This window comes from Patiria miniata, unplaced genomic scaffold, assembly GCF_015706575.1.
Source record: "Patiria miniata isolate m_02_andy unplaced genomic scaffold, ASM1570657v1 HiC_scaffold_3, whole genome shotgun sequence".
NCBI classification, from domain to species: domain Eukaryota; kingdom Metazoa; phylum Echinodermata; class Asteroidea; order Valvatida; family Asterinidae; genus Patiria; species Patiria miniata.
Window position 1 is genome coordinate 24,205,167 of NW_024037069.1, and position 18,272 is coordinate 24,223,438.

At 40.0% G+C, this 18,272-nt stretch overlaps 2 protein-coding genes across 6 annotated transcripts in view; one reads left to right on the forward strand and one right to left on the reverse strand.

Annotated features, from left to right (window-relative positions):
- LOC119737559 (glutathione synthetase-like) lies at window positions 1-11,806 on the reverse strand. Of its 3 annotated transcripts, none has more exons than XM_038212007.1 (11): window positions 11,644-11,806; window positions 6,677-6,982; window positions 6,202-6,277; window positions 5,928-6,064; window positions 4,964-5,074; window positions 4,371-4,535; window positions 3,563-3,632; window positions 2,571-2,762; window positions 1,860-1,941; window positions 1,101-1,290; window positions 1-407 (listed from the first exon to the last, which is right to left on the reverse strand). In XM_038212007.1, exons 2-11 carry the CDS (start codon window positions 6,958-6,960, stop codon window positions 284-286), a joined length of 1,431 nt encoding a protein of 476 aa, XP_038067935.1. In that variant the 5' UTR covers window positions 6,961-6,982; window positions 11,644-11,806; the 3' UTR covers window positions 1-283. The 3 variants fall into 3 exon arrangements, with proteins under 3 accessions (XP_038067935.1, XP_038067937.1, XP_038067936.1); XM_038212009.1 differs by having other exon boundaries at window positions 11,640-11,806; XM_038212008.1 differs by lacking the exon at window positions 11,644-11,806 and adding an exon at window positions 7,625-7,660.
- The window catches only part of LOC119737558 (glutathione synthetase-like), a 17,337-nt gene continuing 10,023 nt past the window's right edge, over window positions 10,959-18,272 (forward strand). The window contains exons 1-5 of one of the 3 annotated variants that reach the window (XM_038212003.1): window positions 10,959-11,118; window positions 15,681-16,021; window positions 16,244-16,319; window positions 17,436-17,572; window positions 17,895-18,014. In XM_038212003.1, coding sequence (XP_038067931.1) covers window positions 15,720-16,021; window positions 16,244-16,319; window positions 17,436-17,572; window positions 17,895-18,014 — 635 coding nt within the window. In that variant the 5' untranslated portion in view covers window positions 10,959-11,118; window positions 15,681-15,719. Of the gene's footprint in view, window positions 11,119-11,890; window positions 12,005-15,680; window positions 16,022-16,243; window positions 16,320-17,435; window positions 17,573-17,894; window positions 18,015-18,272 lie in introns of those variants that run through there. The other 2 variants (XM_038212006.1, XM_038212005.1) reach the window with 2 other exon arrangements.

An 18,272-nucleotide genomic window follows, 5' to 3' on the forward strand; every position in this document is an offset into this window, starting at 1 on the left:
ATTCAATGAAAACAGGCGATTTGCATCCAATTTGATTGGTCTTCTGGCAAAACTGATGGGCAAGACAATTTTCTGAATGGTAAAATTTACATACAAGAAAGTATTGTACCTTATGTACCCATGTTTTTCTAAAATCAATTTTACTTTTAGTACTACTGCTGTCCAAATCAGCCCAAATTCCTCTGGCATTTTAGTAAACCTGCTATTTTTAAATCAGTTTTGATCTCGTTGGGATACTGAAAGAGTAAACGGTAAATAGATATTTCTCGGTGAAATATTCCACTCATACCAATGCGACACTATCCATTGCTGCGTTGCCGATTGAAATACCGCCCTCAGCGACGTTGACATTGTGAGACTTCATGTAGTATCCTGTTGTTTTGTTCAGTAGTACGTCATCGCCACGACTACCAATAAAAAAATTTTAAACTTCTGTTAGCGCTATCGTCCCATACAAAAACAATCTGACCATTCTTCGTAACAAATAACTGGATAACAAATAACTGGATATACATTTTAGATTTGAAGTTACAATAATGGGAAAGGACATTTTTTTTTTAGACGAGGTTCCTTTTTATATATTTTTTACCCAAAAGTACACCCATTCTGAAGTCTTTTGTTAAAATATCAGGCTTTCGAGCAGACCCAGTTGAAAAAGTAGCACAACAGAAATATTAAAATTAAAAAAAAAAAACAAGACAAAAGTGGGACTTTCAAGGACAAAATCAGTGTAATAGGACTTTTGCAGGCTTTCCGGAGTAGTTTTCGTTGATACTCGCCCATGTCCGCATTATCATAAGCCTCATTTGGCATGTTCTGTACTCACAACACTTGTGCTCCATCCTCAACTAAGCTCTTGGAAGTACAGCTGCAGTACTCCTGCGCCCAAGCCCTTCATTGTTTGATTTACATATGACAGTGTGTAACACTGTTATGAAAAATATTCAATGAGATTTCATTTTTCGAAATTGTTGGACAAAAACGTAGGAAAAAGCAGGAATTTCAAGAAAAAAGCAGGAAAAGTAGGAGCAAGGTAAAAAAAAATTAGGAATACTTGAAAGCCTGAAATATATCAGAAAATTTTCCAACTTGGAGCTTACCTTAACATGACTCCAAACGGACCATACTCTGTCACCATGTCGGTGGCTTGGTGGACCTCCGGTCCCGAGATCACATAATTCTTGAAGACTTGTCCTTGGATCTTTTCCATGAGGATGTACGCTCCGCGCTCCTCCTGCCCACTGAGTCTCTCCAGCTCCGCCTTCAGTTCACTGTTGTACAGATTGTTACCTGCTCGGACAAAAGACAACACCAGGTGAGATGTAAAGTTGATGCAGTCGTCAATGTGACAAACCAAGCAGCTCATAAAGACAGAATCTGCAAAGGTGACCTTTCTTTATCAAACACACAGCCTCTTCTATTCATGAATATTCTCTTCTATTCTGGAACAGTGCAAGTAACAGTAACAGAGCGTTTTTAACGATAAAACTACTACACTTTTATGAGATGGATTTGCATCGGAGAGATGTAAATTGTATATTGGATTTTGCCCTTTGCCGACGTATTTTATGTAAACACTGTATACTCGGTGTTGTCTGAGGGCTTTCGAGAAAAAAAATTAACTAACTGGGATGGGACTCGAACCTGTGTCCTGCTACAGTCATGAAAAGTAAAGTTCATTATATCCATTTGGCAAATATTAGTATCTAAATTTGCAATACAGCAATTTCTTTGAAACCACCTGTGATAAAAAAAAAATTATTCCTTAAAAATGTATTCATTTAGCCACTCTCTAGTACTGATATAAAATATGGCATTGAATTTTTAAAGTCGGAATAAAAGGGCTTTTAATTTCTTACCTCCGCCTTCTCTTTGTGGTTTTAAAACGTATTTCTCCGGGTTTTGGATACCCATTGCTGCTGCTGCATCACCTTCCTCCGTCTAAGATTAAATCCAAAACAAACGGTACTAAGATTTTAAATTCACTTTCTTGCTGTAGCTGGTTTTCATGAAATGTGAAAATGAAATTACAGTGTGAGGGGACGGAAATAAAACGAATCACTTTCGGTTTTGATCTTCCTCCTTTATCATTATTAAATTAATTATTGCATATGGGATCGTTTGCATTTATCCTAAAAGGAACTTACCCAATTATTATCAAAAAGCTTTAAGGAATGTACTGGAACTTAACAAACCCGTGAAATTATTCAGTCTGGCTTGCTGTCATTTAAATCAAGAAATGCAGGTGATTTCCAACGATCAGTCAATTGACCGATTTGTGGAATAATTAGTGATAGTGACGAAATCGTGTTTCGTGATCAAAAGGTTGTGCATGGATGGTTTTTCAGTTTTCTCGAAAAAGTGAATCCACAGAGCTGAAACCTCAACATGTTAGGTTTTGAACATTCTTAAATGGACTTTGAGTAATATTGGAAAAACAAAAATTAATGTAATATTTCCATTCTCTTTTCAAGAGTTGGGATCTAATCACTACCTGGATTGACAACCTTCTTGCCAATATTTTTTAAAACTAAATTCAACTTGTTGGTGTACTCTTATGCTTGACTTACCAGTCCCAGGTCATACTGATGTACAAATGTACTCCTAATCTGTCTAATTGCCTCGGCGTCATCCAAGAATCGTTCCAAGACGCCAGGTTTGGATAATTCTTGCTGAATCTTCTTGGTTCCTGCCAGATGCCAGTTGACAGAAGGGCAGGATACAGCCAAGGATCTCTCAATCAGCAATCGTGCATTCCATTCCTTACAAAACATGCAAGACAGAACATATTTGTAAATGAACCACTGACGAGACAGCTTGCAACAGATTCAGAGACCTGCTAGTGAACAAATGTGTGAGTGCTTTTTATTGTTTTGCACTTTCAGGCTATAGACAAAACCAGCTCTATCGGAAATATCTCGGAAGCTGCGGGCCAACAAATTCGTGTTCATGCATGAGTCACGTGATTGTGCCATGTAGTTTCTGGAAGTAGCGTTTTGAAATCAGGTTTTTGAACCCATGATGACCTTTGACCCCAGTTTGGTCGTGTGACATGTTGGGACAGGGCTACTGATACTTTTGACAAAGTTTGGTTGAAATCAGTAAAAATATGTAGGAGCAAAGATAATGTCAATGTTTGTTACTAACTAGCTAACAGACTAACGCCGAGAAAGTTTGGTCATGTGACATGTTGGGGCTGGGCTACTGATACTTTTGACAAAGTTTGGTTGAAATCGGTCAAAATACGAAGGAGCAATAAACAATGTCAACGTTTGTTACTAACCAACTAACTAACGGACTAACGGAGAGACATGATTTGTTGAGCTGCCATCCCGCAGCTAAAAATGTGTTTGCAACCGAGCATTAGAATAAAAGATGCCAATGATTCACACAATAGTAAACTACAGTGCTAAACACTATTTATTTTTAAAAAAATAGTACATCTCTCTGACACTTTGTATTTTATTATCTTTTTCTTATCAATTGTTTTAGTAATGAAAACAGTGACAAGGGATTTAATTAGCTTGCAAAATTTTAAAAGATAAATATGTTAAAGACTCACCGTTTCTGAGGGATATTGTCTCGGAGCATAACCGATCCTGAAATACACAAATGCTATCTCCTTACCGTCCCTGGAACAAATAGGCAGAAATTATGTAATAATCAGTCACTGAACAAGCTTCTCCTCCCCCTCACAAAGGGGAACGCCCCTCCCCCTTTGTCTCACACCCAAAAGGAGTGCTCCACAATTCACATCATTAAGATATATTCAGAACTGAGAGACAACTTTACTCAACAACTGAAAAATGAAATAAATACGACAAGCTAGAAAATTTTTAAAATTATCTCAACTTCAAATAAGTTTTACATCAAGTGGAACCTGACCTTCAGAGCAACTGAAGAGATTATTATGGCCATGAAATGACTACAAAATCTTTTAAAGGGAATACGGAATCATTTGTTTTTCATGCATTTTGTTTGTTTCCAGTAATAACACAACCCAAAATCCAAAGAAGAAATGTTCCAAACCTAACCTGTTGAGGTTTCGGCTCAGTGGATACTACACTTTTTGAGAAAACTGCAAAACCATGCACAGCTTTTCGATCACGAAACATGATTTCGCCAATATAACTCTTTTTTTCTCTCCCAAAATCGACTGTTCATTGGAAATCTACTGGTCATTGGAAATCACATACATATCTTGATTTCTAGAAAATGATATCAAGCAAGATATAATAATTTCACAGGGGAGTTTAGTACCAGTACAATCTTTTAGCTAAGTAAGCTTTTTAATCATTTAGTAGGTTAATTTTGGGATAAATACAAATGATCCTATATGCCTTTAAACTAATTCTGAAATGAAAACTTACATGAATAATCGTCTATCCTGATCGACCGTAGCTCTCTGCCCAACATCTGTGAGTGTTCTACGCATGACCCGGATAGCTGGGTTATACATCCGCATTGTGTGCTCAAGCCAGCACTGATCAAAGATGTTATACTCGGCAGTGGAGACTAGGAACAAGACCCACGCACTGGAACAAAGAAAACAATTCATCCAACAATAAAATTACAATCATAGAAAATGTGCATCAAAGTGGTAAAGCACACCTTCAATGGAAAATTCTGAAGAAACTGAATGTTAGGAAAGTCTGAATTTGCATACGGTGAGCTGATATATAGTCAAAAACATCACAGTGCATTCTTTTACTTTTGTCAAAATTATGGGCTCCGTGCGCGAACAAGAGAGGGCGCTCTTTGACCACTTTCGTGAGCCCCGTGGGCGGGACACACCGCGTGCACATACTGATTCGAGCGCGTATATAGCGCGAATTGTGCACAACTAATTCATTGGCTCCGGCTTGCAAATTATACACATATGCCTATGGAAGCATCGAAATCAAGATGGATGTGTTGGTGCCTAGCCGTAGCCAATAATTCAGACATGGCTACGCTTGCATACCTCGGTTGTCCATAGAGTTCCCAAGCCTTAGCCGCTCCTTCACCAATTGCCATGACAGCTTTGTTACCAGCTAACTCAGCCTTCATCTCATCACATAGGCCCATATTGTATCTGCAAAATAGCAACCCGAATCACACAGACATACATCACAATCTTATCTATGATTTGTAATATCAAGCGCGAGTCTCGATTCAAACAAGTCTCTTACAAAATGGGGAAAATTTGGTTTTAGCATCTATCAGTCGAAGTTACAGGGCTTAGGGAAATAGTGCCTTTTTGTGATCACAGTTCCTACATGTAAGGGCAGAGTCAAGTCCAAACTCCGTCGCAAGTCGATCACAAGTCCACTACAATTTCTAAGTCAATCACACTGAAATAACAAATTCTTTTGTCACAATTAAAACGGAGCACGTTTGTGACTTAATAACTTGTGACCGACTTGCCTCTGAGTGTGTAGATGCAGACTAGTGTCTTTAATGCCCAACCAACTATTCTCATGAACCACACTATACAAACTGAAATGTAATTTTTAAAAATTATTATCAATGCCTGTCAAGTACTTATCCCATGAGCACGAGTGAAACACGGGATAATGTAGTATGTCTGTGTCGAACGAAGGCCAAGAGACATGTGGGACACATGCATTTTCCGTGTTCCAAAAGCACAAGTGGGATAAGGAATTTATCTTCAAGCAACTTGATACACTGCAAAGATAGAACACGCACGCTGTACACAAACTTTTCAATAGTTATCCTATCGAACATGTGTGCAGTAGGAATGGCACGCACATCTTACAATAGCGCGATACGCAGAGTGTTGTATGGACCGTGGTATACGGAATAATGTAACACGGTTTGTTGCCATGGTTTGACCAATCAGGATCGAGGATTCAAGTTTGCTTGAAGATAACACCTCTCATAGTCACTGTTACGATTGACTGTAACTGTTGAGGATTAGACCGTACCTATGCAGATCAGCTACCTGCATGCCAACACCACCCATGCCTGCCGCTATCGTGTTGATTTCAACCATCTTCAGGGCTAACTCGGGACCTGTCGTATCTACCATGTAATCCGGCCGCACCACGCACAGAGATATAGGCTAAAAGGACACACAATTCATATAACAAGTTTAAAATCAAACAATCAATCATATATCATCTCAATAGAGGACAGTCATTGCAAAAATATTGAAAAGACACTACATTTTATCACCAATTTTTTCACACTTTTTCCTACCTTTTTTAATCCTTCACTCTCCATCTGTTGATACAGATCCATCAATCTTGAAGTGAAATCATCTACAGCGATAGTACTGCCAAGAAAACGTAAGAGAATTTCATTTTGGCATATGGATGCATACGCCAGTACCTGTGACCCATTTAACAATGAACCTTTTTAAAGGCATCCTTAATGCAAACTTCCTAGGCATTTTTGCTTTGATGTAACCTCAATCCTGCAAAATCCTCCAGCAATCACTGTCAACATGTTGAGGCCGAGCCAGTGACATCCTGGAGCAGTGCGGAGGATTTCAGGTATAATCTAGGCCTAAATTTATGCTAGGCTGAGCATAAACAACACAAGGTCTGGCCCAAGACCTTGACACAGTGCATCCTCCGAAATCAGCAACAAACTTTTGCCATGTAACCTCAATCCTGCAAAATCCTCCATTTTGCAAAGAGGAATTTGGAGGGTGAGGGTTAACATACTATACCTCTTGAGTGACGTTGTCAAAAATTCCCTATCCATAGCAACCCGGAGCATCAAGACACCGATGCTATCTTGCATCTGATTGGCTGCTTCATACAGTCTCCTTGGCAACGGTGAAGGGAAGAGTGTGTGAGGTACATAGGTCACGACCTCCGAGGAATTGAGGCTGCCTGCCGCTCGCTTGAGTACACCATGCATCAGTGCGTAGTGCTTGGAGCAGTCCGTCAGATATTGTAATGTGCTGGTGTCCAGTGACGGTAGCTGGTACTTGGCCGGGTCGTCACTCATGTTGAACTTGTATTGCGTATATCTGCAGAAAAAAAAAGGAAAAAGAAAACTGTTAATTGTAGGCCAGTTTAAAAAGTAGTTATACAAACAAGAAAACAGGGATAAAGAATGACTCATGATGTATAAAAATCAGAGCTCTTTTTATTAGAAGATAGGTCTGTTTAAGTCGAGTCATTTCCAAGAACTGTCCCACCTAACAAAATTCATAGCATAAGCCGTTTCACAATTTCCACTGCGCGTGTGCACATTAGGAATCAATGATTTATTTCGGGACTAAACAGTTTGCCACAAAGCATGCAAACTCACAGCAGGATACCAACGGAATCAAAGAAAAGTTCTTGTTTTTAAGTAAATGCAAAATTTAGAATTTCATTTTGCAACAGCACCATGGTTTCAGATGTTTTGTTAGTCCGAGTAACTTGGACCCAACTTATCGCCTTTTTAACATTCGGACATGGTCTGGCGATAGTGGGGTCTAAGCTAATCCTTATATGCAACTAGCTCAACAACGAGCAACACAATTCTGTCATTGACCCAAAAACCCAACATTGCCCAACAAAAACATCAGATTTCACCCTCGAAATGGCCTCCAAATTACTAGATACGCCACCTGAGGTACAAGTAGACATCGATAATTAAGATGGTTGTACTGATGTTTACTTACGATCCGGATGAAAATTTCCCGTTCAATTCCGAGAGCTCCCCTCGCGATCGTCATCATCATCTTCCTATACTGTGCAGCAGTGATGTAGTGCCTTGATGCTGGGCCTTGGCCTTAAGGCTGCCTTAAGGCTGAATTTTAGGGCCTTGGCCTCGAGGCTTGAGGGCAAAAGCCTTGGCCTTGGCCTTGGCCTTGAGGGTTCAGGGCCTTGCAATTTTGAGTCAAGGCTCTTCAAGGCCCATAGATTTTTGCATTTTCAGATAAATCTGTTCAAAATTTTGCTGTTACCATTTTGATTGTATTACCATGGAGGAGGGAAGCACCCTATAGATTTGTGTGTTGGGCACACTTCCACTTTTGTAGCATCACATTTTGTTACCATTTTAGTAGATTTGCTGCAAAAATATTCTGTACACTTGTGGGGCTAATGAGATGATCACTTTAATTGCATATAACTATGGAATAGATCTGATTGGTTGTATATGTCTCCCTGATAAGTGCTAAAGATTTGCATGTATCTGTTTTAGTTAATGCTGATATTTCTGACCATGTTGGGCCAGCAAATAAAAATTTCCCAAATCAGTTTCTTGGATCCCCCTTTTGCTGCACTTGAAGAATTGTGCCTCAATATAGAAGTAAATCATTATTTTGTTTTAGTTAAACTATATTGAAGACCTGAACTTATACTTTAATAGATACAGTGCAGTCATAAAACGGTGTAGGCCTATGCGAGCATGTTGATTGCAATTAAAGAAATGTTGTTCTTCGTAACGAGCAATTCGTGATGATAAGGGCGGATCTAGGGGGGCCATAAGGGGCCATGCCCCCCCCCCCCCCCCCAAAAAAAAACGAAACCATTTTTTTTATGTGACGTTGTAATAAAGGCAGGCAATGAGTACACCACCATCTTTTCCTCAAAAAACATCGGTTAAAATGGTCAGAAATTGCCTCAAAGCGCACAACAGACCATCTCGAATCCAAACATTTTTCGGGGCCCTTAAGCGGGCCCCCAAGCCCAAGCCGTAATTTTTTTACCCACTTTTTTCCTGTTGTTGCTAGAAATGTTACGTATGGAACTACACAGGCACTCTAAGTAGTTCTCATTTGAGAGTGGGGGGCGGTATACAGCGCCAACAATGAGATCAGACAGTTGTGGTGGAGTCGCCATTGGCGTGGGTCCTGGTCTGGATGGAAAAATCATCCAGACAGCCGACGATTGTGAGGCACTCTTTGTCGAGATCGATCTCGAACACAGAAATGCCAAATCACAAACATGCGAATTTCTCATAGTCTAGTTCGGAGGGAAAGATTTCATGGTTAGAAATGTTAGGATTTAACCAGGTTTCTGTAAGGATGACAATGACTGGTTTAGCAGTGTGCAGGAGGTTCCAAAATTCCACCAGTTTATTTCTGATGCTACGACAGTTAACGACCAGAACGCCCAGGTTTGAAGAAAGGGGGGTGCCGGCAATATTGACAGGCGCGTTGGATTTTTCTGGGGATGAGATGGCTGATGGGATGGCAGACCAATTATACATGCGCTGTCAAAATTATTTTCTTGAGATATGTTGCTACATGTACAGGATGTAGATGCATGTGATGCTGAATCAGAGACAACGATGGATGATTCAAAGAAACTTGAAGTGAAGTGTAAGACACCACAGGTAGGGCAATGCCAACTTACATTGATAGGGTCGCATAGGTAATGTTTGAGTGCTTAGGCCCCTATGTGGGTAACCCCTATGTGTACACAGTTCTTATGAAACCAGACTGCGCAATCATCACAGGCTACTGCAGGGGGTTTCAACGGTATCAGGTCAACTCGGACCCAAACCAAGTCGGACCCATGCCAACTCGGACCCACGCCAACTCGGACCCACGCCAACTCGGACCCACTACCAACTCGGACCCACTACCAACTCGGACCCACTACCAACTCGGACCCACTACCAACTCGGACCCACTACCAACTCGGACCCAGGCATGACCAACTCGGACCCAACAATGACTCAATCATTAGTTTCAGAGATTATATTTATAATAATATTTTAATATTAATATTTTTTTTTACGAATCTGTTTAACTTTTTATACATTTTTGATTTAACTTTTTTGTTTGGCACAATCCTGTTTTGTTTAATATGGAACCTTCGTTTCTCTTGCAGTGTATGCAATGGTGTATATATGTGTGTTTTTTTTTTTAAAATAGAGATTAGAACAGACTTCGTTTTTTTATCTTATTTATTGACTTATAATGTTTACTTATATTTATTGAGTTAATAATGTTATGTTTGAAAGAGTTTATGGAATCAATGCATACTTCTTTTTTTTAAATTTTTCTATGAATATCTGTTCTGAATTTGTATATTTTGTTACGTTGAAGTTTGGATTAAAAATGAAATAAATTGTTGTTAAATTGAGCAAGATGGCGTGAGCAATGTCAATTAATACGTTTTAATGAAAATAAATAATAATAATAAATAATTAATTACACTTTTAAAGCGCATTTCAAAATAGCATTTCAATGCGCTTTACAATGACAAAAATGTTATGTAACTGCTGCAATACAGATAATTGTCCTTACAATTACAATGAAAATTTATACTAAACAGCATCACTGTAAACAGATGAGAAGTGGACGAACTTTATGAAATGCCGCATGATTGAAAACGATGTCGAATAATTGCAAAACGATGGGTCCGAGTTGGTCATGCATGGGTCCGAGTTGGTCGTGGGTCCGAGTTGGTTGTGGGTCCGAGTTGGTAGTGGGTCCGAGTTGGCGTGGGTCCGAGTTGGTAGTGGGTCCGAGTTGGCATGGGTCCGAGTTGGCTTAGGTCCGAGTTGGTTTGGGTCCGAGTTGGATCGAAACCGTTTCAACGAACAGCACGACTACTCCTAGAACGTAGTGGAGCCTCATACTCGTAGATTAAGAAACACTACGTGGAGCCTCATAGTTCTAGGAGTACAGCACGACTGCAAATACCACAGGGGTACTTAGGCTTGTAAGGCATCGCAGTTCGTGACCACATTAATTTTCCGACTCGTGTTTGAATTGCGATGTGGCCTTCATCCCAGCGATCATTCGATGGTCCCCGTATCCGCCCAAGTGCGATTCCGTTACCGCGTGCGCTCGGTGATGCATCGATTATGATAATGAGCAGACTAGATCACGTTTGTAAACACAAATGCATTTCGAACGATGAAAGGGAGTCAGGAACTAGCTTGAACCGGTTGCCGTCCATAAAATCTGCCCTAGTTCCCGACTCCCTATTAAACGTTCGAAATGCACCTGTATTTTCAAACGTAATCCAGTCTACTCATTATCATAATCGATGCTTCGCGCGCGCCCGGTAACTGAATCGCACTCTGGGATACGAATGAACGCTGGGCGCCGGGCATGAAGACCACATCGCAATTCAAGGTCGGAAATTTAACGAGTTCACGATCGCGAGGGGAGCTCTCGGAATTGAACGGGAAATTTCACTTTTTATCCGGATTGTAAGTAACTTTCAGTACAATCATCTTAATTATCGATGTCTACTTGTACCTCAGGTGGCGTATCTAGTAATTTGGAGGCCGTTTTGAGGGTGAAATCTGATGTTTTTGTTGGGCAATGTTGGGTTTTGGGGTCAATGACAAAATTGTGTTGCATAAAGCCTAACCATTAGCTTGGTCCGAATGTTAAAAAGGCGATAAGTTGGGTCCAAGTTACTCGGACTAATGTTTTGTATGCTCCAACTTTTGTGTTATTAAGGTATTGAAAACATGCATATTGCATGATATTGAAAACATAGTATTGTAAAAACATGCAACACAAGAAAATAGACTGGCACAAGCATGACAAGTGACATGGTCTGTGTTCTTATTCCTCCACGATCCAACCACGGACCAAATACGCAGTCATCGACAGTCAGTGACAGTGGTCTAGTGTAGTGGTGGCTTCAAATAGCAAAAAGTTGGACATACAGTCTAGTCTTTAGCTGTAAATTAAAAACATTCATATATTTCAAGAGATATACATGCCGTGTAGAAGACAACCGTTTGCTGAAGCTGTTTATTTCCACAATTGCGCCAGTCAAACCGCACCCGGACCCTCAGCTAGCTCTTTTAAAGCGTGGTCGAAAAGAAAAGGGGTCGCCCTCTTTTGTAATTTTTTTGATTCACCATTTTTGCACACGGCCGCGCTAGATGACTGACATGACGTAAAAAAGTCAAGTGGAACCGGAGCGTTCTCTCTGACCATGCTCTGACAATCATGTCTGAAAAGGTTCTCTGAAAATACCCAGTTTGTCATGACTTGGCAGTTTTAAAAACTGCTATTTGCATCGCTTCGTTATTCAGCACTTCTGTGGTGAGGAAACACCTAATTGCATTACTGAGCAGTGTAAGATAATTTTTGTAAATGGACCTTTTCGTACGTGCGAATTCATGATTTGTTGTTCGTTATTACTAAATATTAGCCCCATTATTCGGATTATTCCATTAATGCGTGTGTGTAATGTGTACTCCTAGAACACCACGTAGTGGAGCCTCGTAGGTTCAGAACCCCGCAAAATTGTTGTCAGCACAAAACACTAATTGAGTACAAAAACGTCCATCCCAACCAAGCTTTTTCCCACAGAACCGCTGCACAGTTTGCCCCTAAACTCCGTACAATACCTCATGACATACTCACGTTATGTGCACCCAACAAAAATCGGTGGATTCTGTCTGTTTTCGGCAAAAATGATGAAAAAATACCCTTTCCGCACTGAGCCAACCGAAACGAGCACGCGCGCAGAATGATCGCAGTCATTTTCGGTTGGGTCCTACTAAAGCGCGTCAACAAGCGTCAACTAGTTTTAGTAATCGTTAAGTGCGCGTCAACAAATTTTGTATAGGCCTTTGAACAATAAAAACAGCTCATATTGTAGAAAAAGCAATAATGAATATCTTCTGCATATTAATTAAAGTTAAAATTATTTTAAAACTTGGTTTTTTGAACGCGAAATGTACGACGAATTTGTCGATAAAAGTTGGCCGCCATCTTGTTTGGATGGCGCTGTAGACTTCGCGCATGCGTAGTATGGCTCTTTACACTTCACGCATGCGTAGTACGGCTAGCTACACATAAACAAGATGGCGGCCAACTTTTATCGACAAATTCGTCGTACATTTCGCGTTCAAAAAACCAAGTTTTAAAATAATTTTAACTTTAATTGATATGCAGAAGATGTTCATTATTGCTTTTTCTACCATATAAAGCTGTTTGTATTGTTCAAAGGCCTATACAAAATTTGTTGACGCGCACTTAACGATTACTAAAACTTGTTGACGCTTGTTGACGCTTGTTGACGCGCTTTAGTAGGACCGTTTCGGTTCAATCGCTCGGAGCGCGCCGCGGGGGGTATGTTGTAGGAGCGGAACGATAGTACGCGCATGCGTACAAGTGCAAGTACGTACCCCCCGCGGCGCGCTCCGAGCGATCGAACCCGAAAATGACTGCGATCATTCTGCGCGCGTGCACGTTTCAAGTGTCAGGTTGGCTCAGTGCGGAAAGGGCATATTTTTCATCATTTTTGCCAAAAAACCGACAGAATCCACCGATGTTTGGTGGGTGCACATAACGTGAGTATGTCATAACGTATTGTACGGAGTTTAGGGGTAAACTGTGCAGCGGTTCTGTGGGAAAAAGCTTGGTTGGGATGGACGTTTTTGTACTTAATTAGTGTTTTGTGTTGACAACAATTTTGCGGGGTTCTGACTCTATAAGGCTCCACTACGTGGAGCCTCATAGTTCTAGGAGTATGTAATGTGGCCAATTTACTGGACTACCTCCGTAAACATAGGCCACACATCTACCATGTACAAAAACATGTCGAACTTTGTCAAATTTTGATTTTCACATTTAGGCTTAGTTTGTAGGGGTTTTTTTTTGCTTTAGAAGCATACTCACCCTCTCTCTTTATTATCTCCAAATGTTAAAAAAAGGCGATTCGTAGTGTCCTAGTTACTCTGACTAGGCCAAGTTTTAATTGTCTTTTTGTAATGTTGTCTCCCGTAATTTTGAACAATGAATCACAAGGCCTATTCTACATTTCTAGTCATGCCAGTCGAGTAACTAGGATTTAGGACTCTACAAATTGGTATGTGGTCGGACTATCGCCCGACCATGTCCAAATGTTAAAAAAGGTAATTTGTAGAGTCCTTACACTGTCATGAATGTAGTCACTGGGACTTGACCATGCCTATTCAGGTGTACCAGTTCCGGATCATCGGCAGTCCCGGATCATCGGCAGTTCCGGATCACTTGATCAAACCAAATTTTTCTTGAGATTTTTTTCACCAATTTGAAGGTCTATTATCATCATTTTGCAATTGTTTGGGGAGGAAAAAAAATTAGCCTACCATCCTGTTCGGCAGAGTATCAGTTTGTTTTGTAACTAGCCTGTGAAGGAAGCGCATAATGGCAAAAAATCTGCTTTCTGGAACTGTCACACTGACAGTCTTTATCACGATCATGTCAATGGAGGTCAGTCATTGCAAAAAATGTTATTAAAGACATGAATCTCGGAGTGAGAAACATTTCCAATTTTGTAAGAACATGGAGAAAAGAACTTTGAAAATGCACTTGACTCTCCTTAGACTTTGTACACAATCAAAGAAGTGACGTCTGGTTGCAACATTCTTTCAGGAAATGCCACAGTAGCACTGCTACTCACTAGGCCCAGGACCTGGGGCACTAGAGCTCCTTTTTTTTTAAATTTTGACGATGACTGAATGACCGACCAAAGCCAAAATTTGAACAAAAAAGGAATTCTAGCGCCCCAGTTACTGGATCTATGCTATCACCATCTTTATTTTCGTGCTGAGTTTTGTTGTCAAAATCATCAATTTTACACAAAAATTTCCCTTAAAAAAATCAAAACACAGCCTTTTACAGTATCAACCAAAATTCCTGTTGGCTAATGACCAGTAAGTAGTTCGTAAGTTGGATAATCTAAAATTGGATTTTCGCTCTGTATAGGTCCATAAGTAACATACATCCATAAGATCCATAGGTCCGTAAGTATTACTATGCAATTAAAATTTTTAGGTGTGTTTTCAAAGTTAAAATTTGTTGGAAAAGTCAAATCTGTGTCCGTTTTGTCATGTTTTGGTGTGTTTATGTGTGTAGGGTAATAATAATGGGGGTCCGATCTGTGGGGGGGGGTGTTGCACTTGGTTAGGGTGGAGGGTCTCTCTTTCTAGAGTCGAAGGGGGCAGTTGTTTTTTAGCTCCTCTTCCCCCACCCCTTTTTCATAATCGGTAGGTATTAAATTAAGATCAAGAAAAAAATGGGCCTACTGGTTTTTTTTTTAACCCTGCTATGCCCAGTGCAGTTGGCAAAGAGAATTATCAGACCTTTCAAAACATTTTAAATTTGCCTGACTAAAAAGGTTTTGAAAGGTGAAATAGTGCTGGAACTTTGGGACTTTTCGAAAGGTTTCCAAAGGTGAAGCAACTCTGTGGGCAAATTCAGTAAGTTGCATTTCAATACCTTTCGAAAGGAATTGAAAGGTGTGGTAGTGCAGTAACAATAAATTCTGGAGGATTTTAAAAGCTCCAGCATTTTTTTCCCTCCAATTTGCCAGCATCCAGATTTTGATGTGTTTTGAATGGTCTAACTACAGTTAATACATGTGAGTGGCCTAGCATATTTAGCAACTTGTATTTCCAATTCTTTAAGCAGTGTTTGATACATCTTGAAAATAATGCGCAATTCCTTCTCTTCCAAGTGATAAGTTGTGGAAGATTCTGGATTGAATCAAAAGGCGAAGTTGGTCGGCAGTGCAGTCTTGCCGCTCTGTGCGGTGAGCCCTGTAAACAGTGCAGCATACACAGAATTCACAGCGGATTCACCTGTTGACTGTCTCGAATACATGTACATGCAATTTTGTTTTGAAAGCATCCAACCCATTTGTGCTGGCTATAAAAATTCAGATCCCCCCCAACAAAGTAAAATTCCCACCCACCCACCCAATTTTTTTTCAGTGTAATAGAGAACACAATCTTTTTTCTTGGTCAAATTTATTTCACAGGTGTTTGCTTCATATCTCTAAAGAGGAATCTCGCTGACAATGGCGACATCATCACCTCCAACCAAAGATTCCTGCGTTCCGCTGCCTCTAGATCCCGAGGTCTTAAATGATCTCCAGGCGTCCTCCAAGGACTGGGCCCTGACCCACGGTCTGGTAGTCATGTACATGGCGCCCGATCAGATCTGTTGTCCAGACCGTATCACCTACGTCCCGCATACTCTGCTGCCCTCGCCTGTCCCGCGACGATTGTTTGAGAGGATGGTGAGCCTACAGCCACACATCAACCTGTTGATGCATCGAGTGGCCGAGGATAGAGAATTTATGACTTCGGCCCTCAAGAGGTTTGTACTATAATGCAGATAGACTCCTAGCACAAACAGAAATATGTGCATTTGTTACAAATTGTCCATCTTGTTTTGTTTTTTGATGTTTGCAAATTTTGTATGTATTACCTTTAGCTAAAGGACCCAAATACTACAAAAAATAGATTCTGTCAAAGTTTTAAATGTAAACCAATATATCAGTAGTTTTTAAAATTCATTTATGTGTCTTTTTTCCCCCAGCACGATAAAAGTGGATGATTTTACGGCAAAGCTGTTCGAAATCTATGAGGAAATGCATCAAGCAGGATATACAAAGGTGGGATGTTTATGAATATATAACTCAACTTTCAGTAAATCAAACTGAATAATTATTTTTCCTCATGATTGAACTACAATGCTGAACCAGCACAAATTGACTGCCTAACCCTAACAGTCCTGAATCCTCCAAAATCCTTCAGGCAGTTTTGGAGGATTTTGGAGGATCGAGGATTGGCAAAAAAAATAGGGAATGATTTGCCTCAAGTTCGTCGGCTGTACCCATTATAAAAATTGTTCATGTTCAGCCATGTAGAATTTAGTCCTGCATTATGCTCGATAGCATCTGCACTGCTTCTGAATGTCATCGGCACTGCCTCAACCCATTAACAGTGATTGTTGGAGGATTTTGCAGGATTGAGGCAATGGTCACCCTCCACTGAACAAATTCAAGAAATAACGGATGATTTTGGAGGAGTGAGGCTGAATCTAATTATTGCATGGTTTCAATTGGAGGATTTTGCAGGATTGAGGATGGTTCCTAGCCAAAAGGGCCTAGGGGGTTAGGGTTAAAAAGTGTATCAGTGTGAAATGAATAATTAAAATTACTAAATAAGTTTGATATTGTTAAGTGTGCATATTCATATGTGTAAACTACATTTCAGTGCTTTGCACTCAGTGGCAACATTTTCACTGAATATTCCCCATTAACAACTTGATTAACGAGAACATCAACAAGAACATTGACCCTAACTCCCTAGGCCTTTTTGCTAGGATGTAGCCTCAATCCTGCAAAATCCTCAAATTGGCCTCATGGAATAATAGCATATAGCCTCAATCCTGCAAATTCCTCCATTATTTCTTGAAAAATCCTGGGGCAATGACTGTCAATATGTTGAGGCTTGGCCAGTGACATCCTGGAGCAGTGCAGAGGATTTTCAGCATAATCCAGGCCTATAATTATGCATGGCTGATCAAAAACAACACAAGGTCCGTCCCAAGACCTTGACAAATTGCATCCTACGAAATCAGTAACGCAATTTTGCCATGTAACCTCAAGCCTCCAAATTCCTCCACTTTGGCAAAGAGGATTTTGAAGGATTCAGGGCGGATAGGGTTAACAAGAATAGAACATTCTTTTAGTCTTGTTCGATTTTTCTTTCTTTTTCCACTGTAGCCTGTCAAGTTAACCCTGCTTCGCTCAGACTACATGATAGATACAACCAGTCCACAGCACGCCATGAAGCAGATAGAGATTAACACCATGGCCAGTAGCTTTGGCGGTCTGTCAGCCAACTTGACTCATCTGCACAAGTCAGTAAACCCAAAAGTTTGAATTGAACTTTGAATCCAAGGGGGAATATCAATATTCTCAGTCGTACATGCTACTGAAACCAGAGATAAATGCCGGTCTGATGGGCATTATTGGCTTGTGACAGACTTTACTTAATACTACTACCTTCAAGTTCAGCTAAAATAAAATGTAACATACAGGAAGCATATACAACAGATTTCTGTTATCATTATATCAAAAGGATTAACAGAGATATAAGTAGTTTTGTTTTTCATGTCATCGTTTGTAGTTCATCTTGTGGCTTCTGACAAGTATTTCTGTCCATTTAAATAATGTCTACAGATATACGCTGGGCCTACATTCATCAGAAGACAACTTTGAAGTTAACATTCCCGAGAATAAATCAGTGGAAGCATTGGCGGAAGGAATGGTAAAAGCATGGCAACTCTATGGAAGACGAGAGTAAGTACTGATGGCTACATCTCAGGTTTTGTAAAGAGAAAAAGCTGCGGAATAGTCATTGGAAAAATTAAAGATCATCACAGATATCCCAAAATATAGATTTGTTTTTCTAAATTGTTATTTGTTTTAGCAAAACAATAGTTATTCACTTTTGAATGAGACATCGACTGAACAAATCAGCCCATGTTTAGTTATAAAAATAATAGTTTACAATTTTAGAATTATTGACTGCCAGATAAGCCAGACAATAATTTCCAT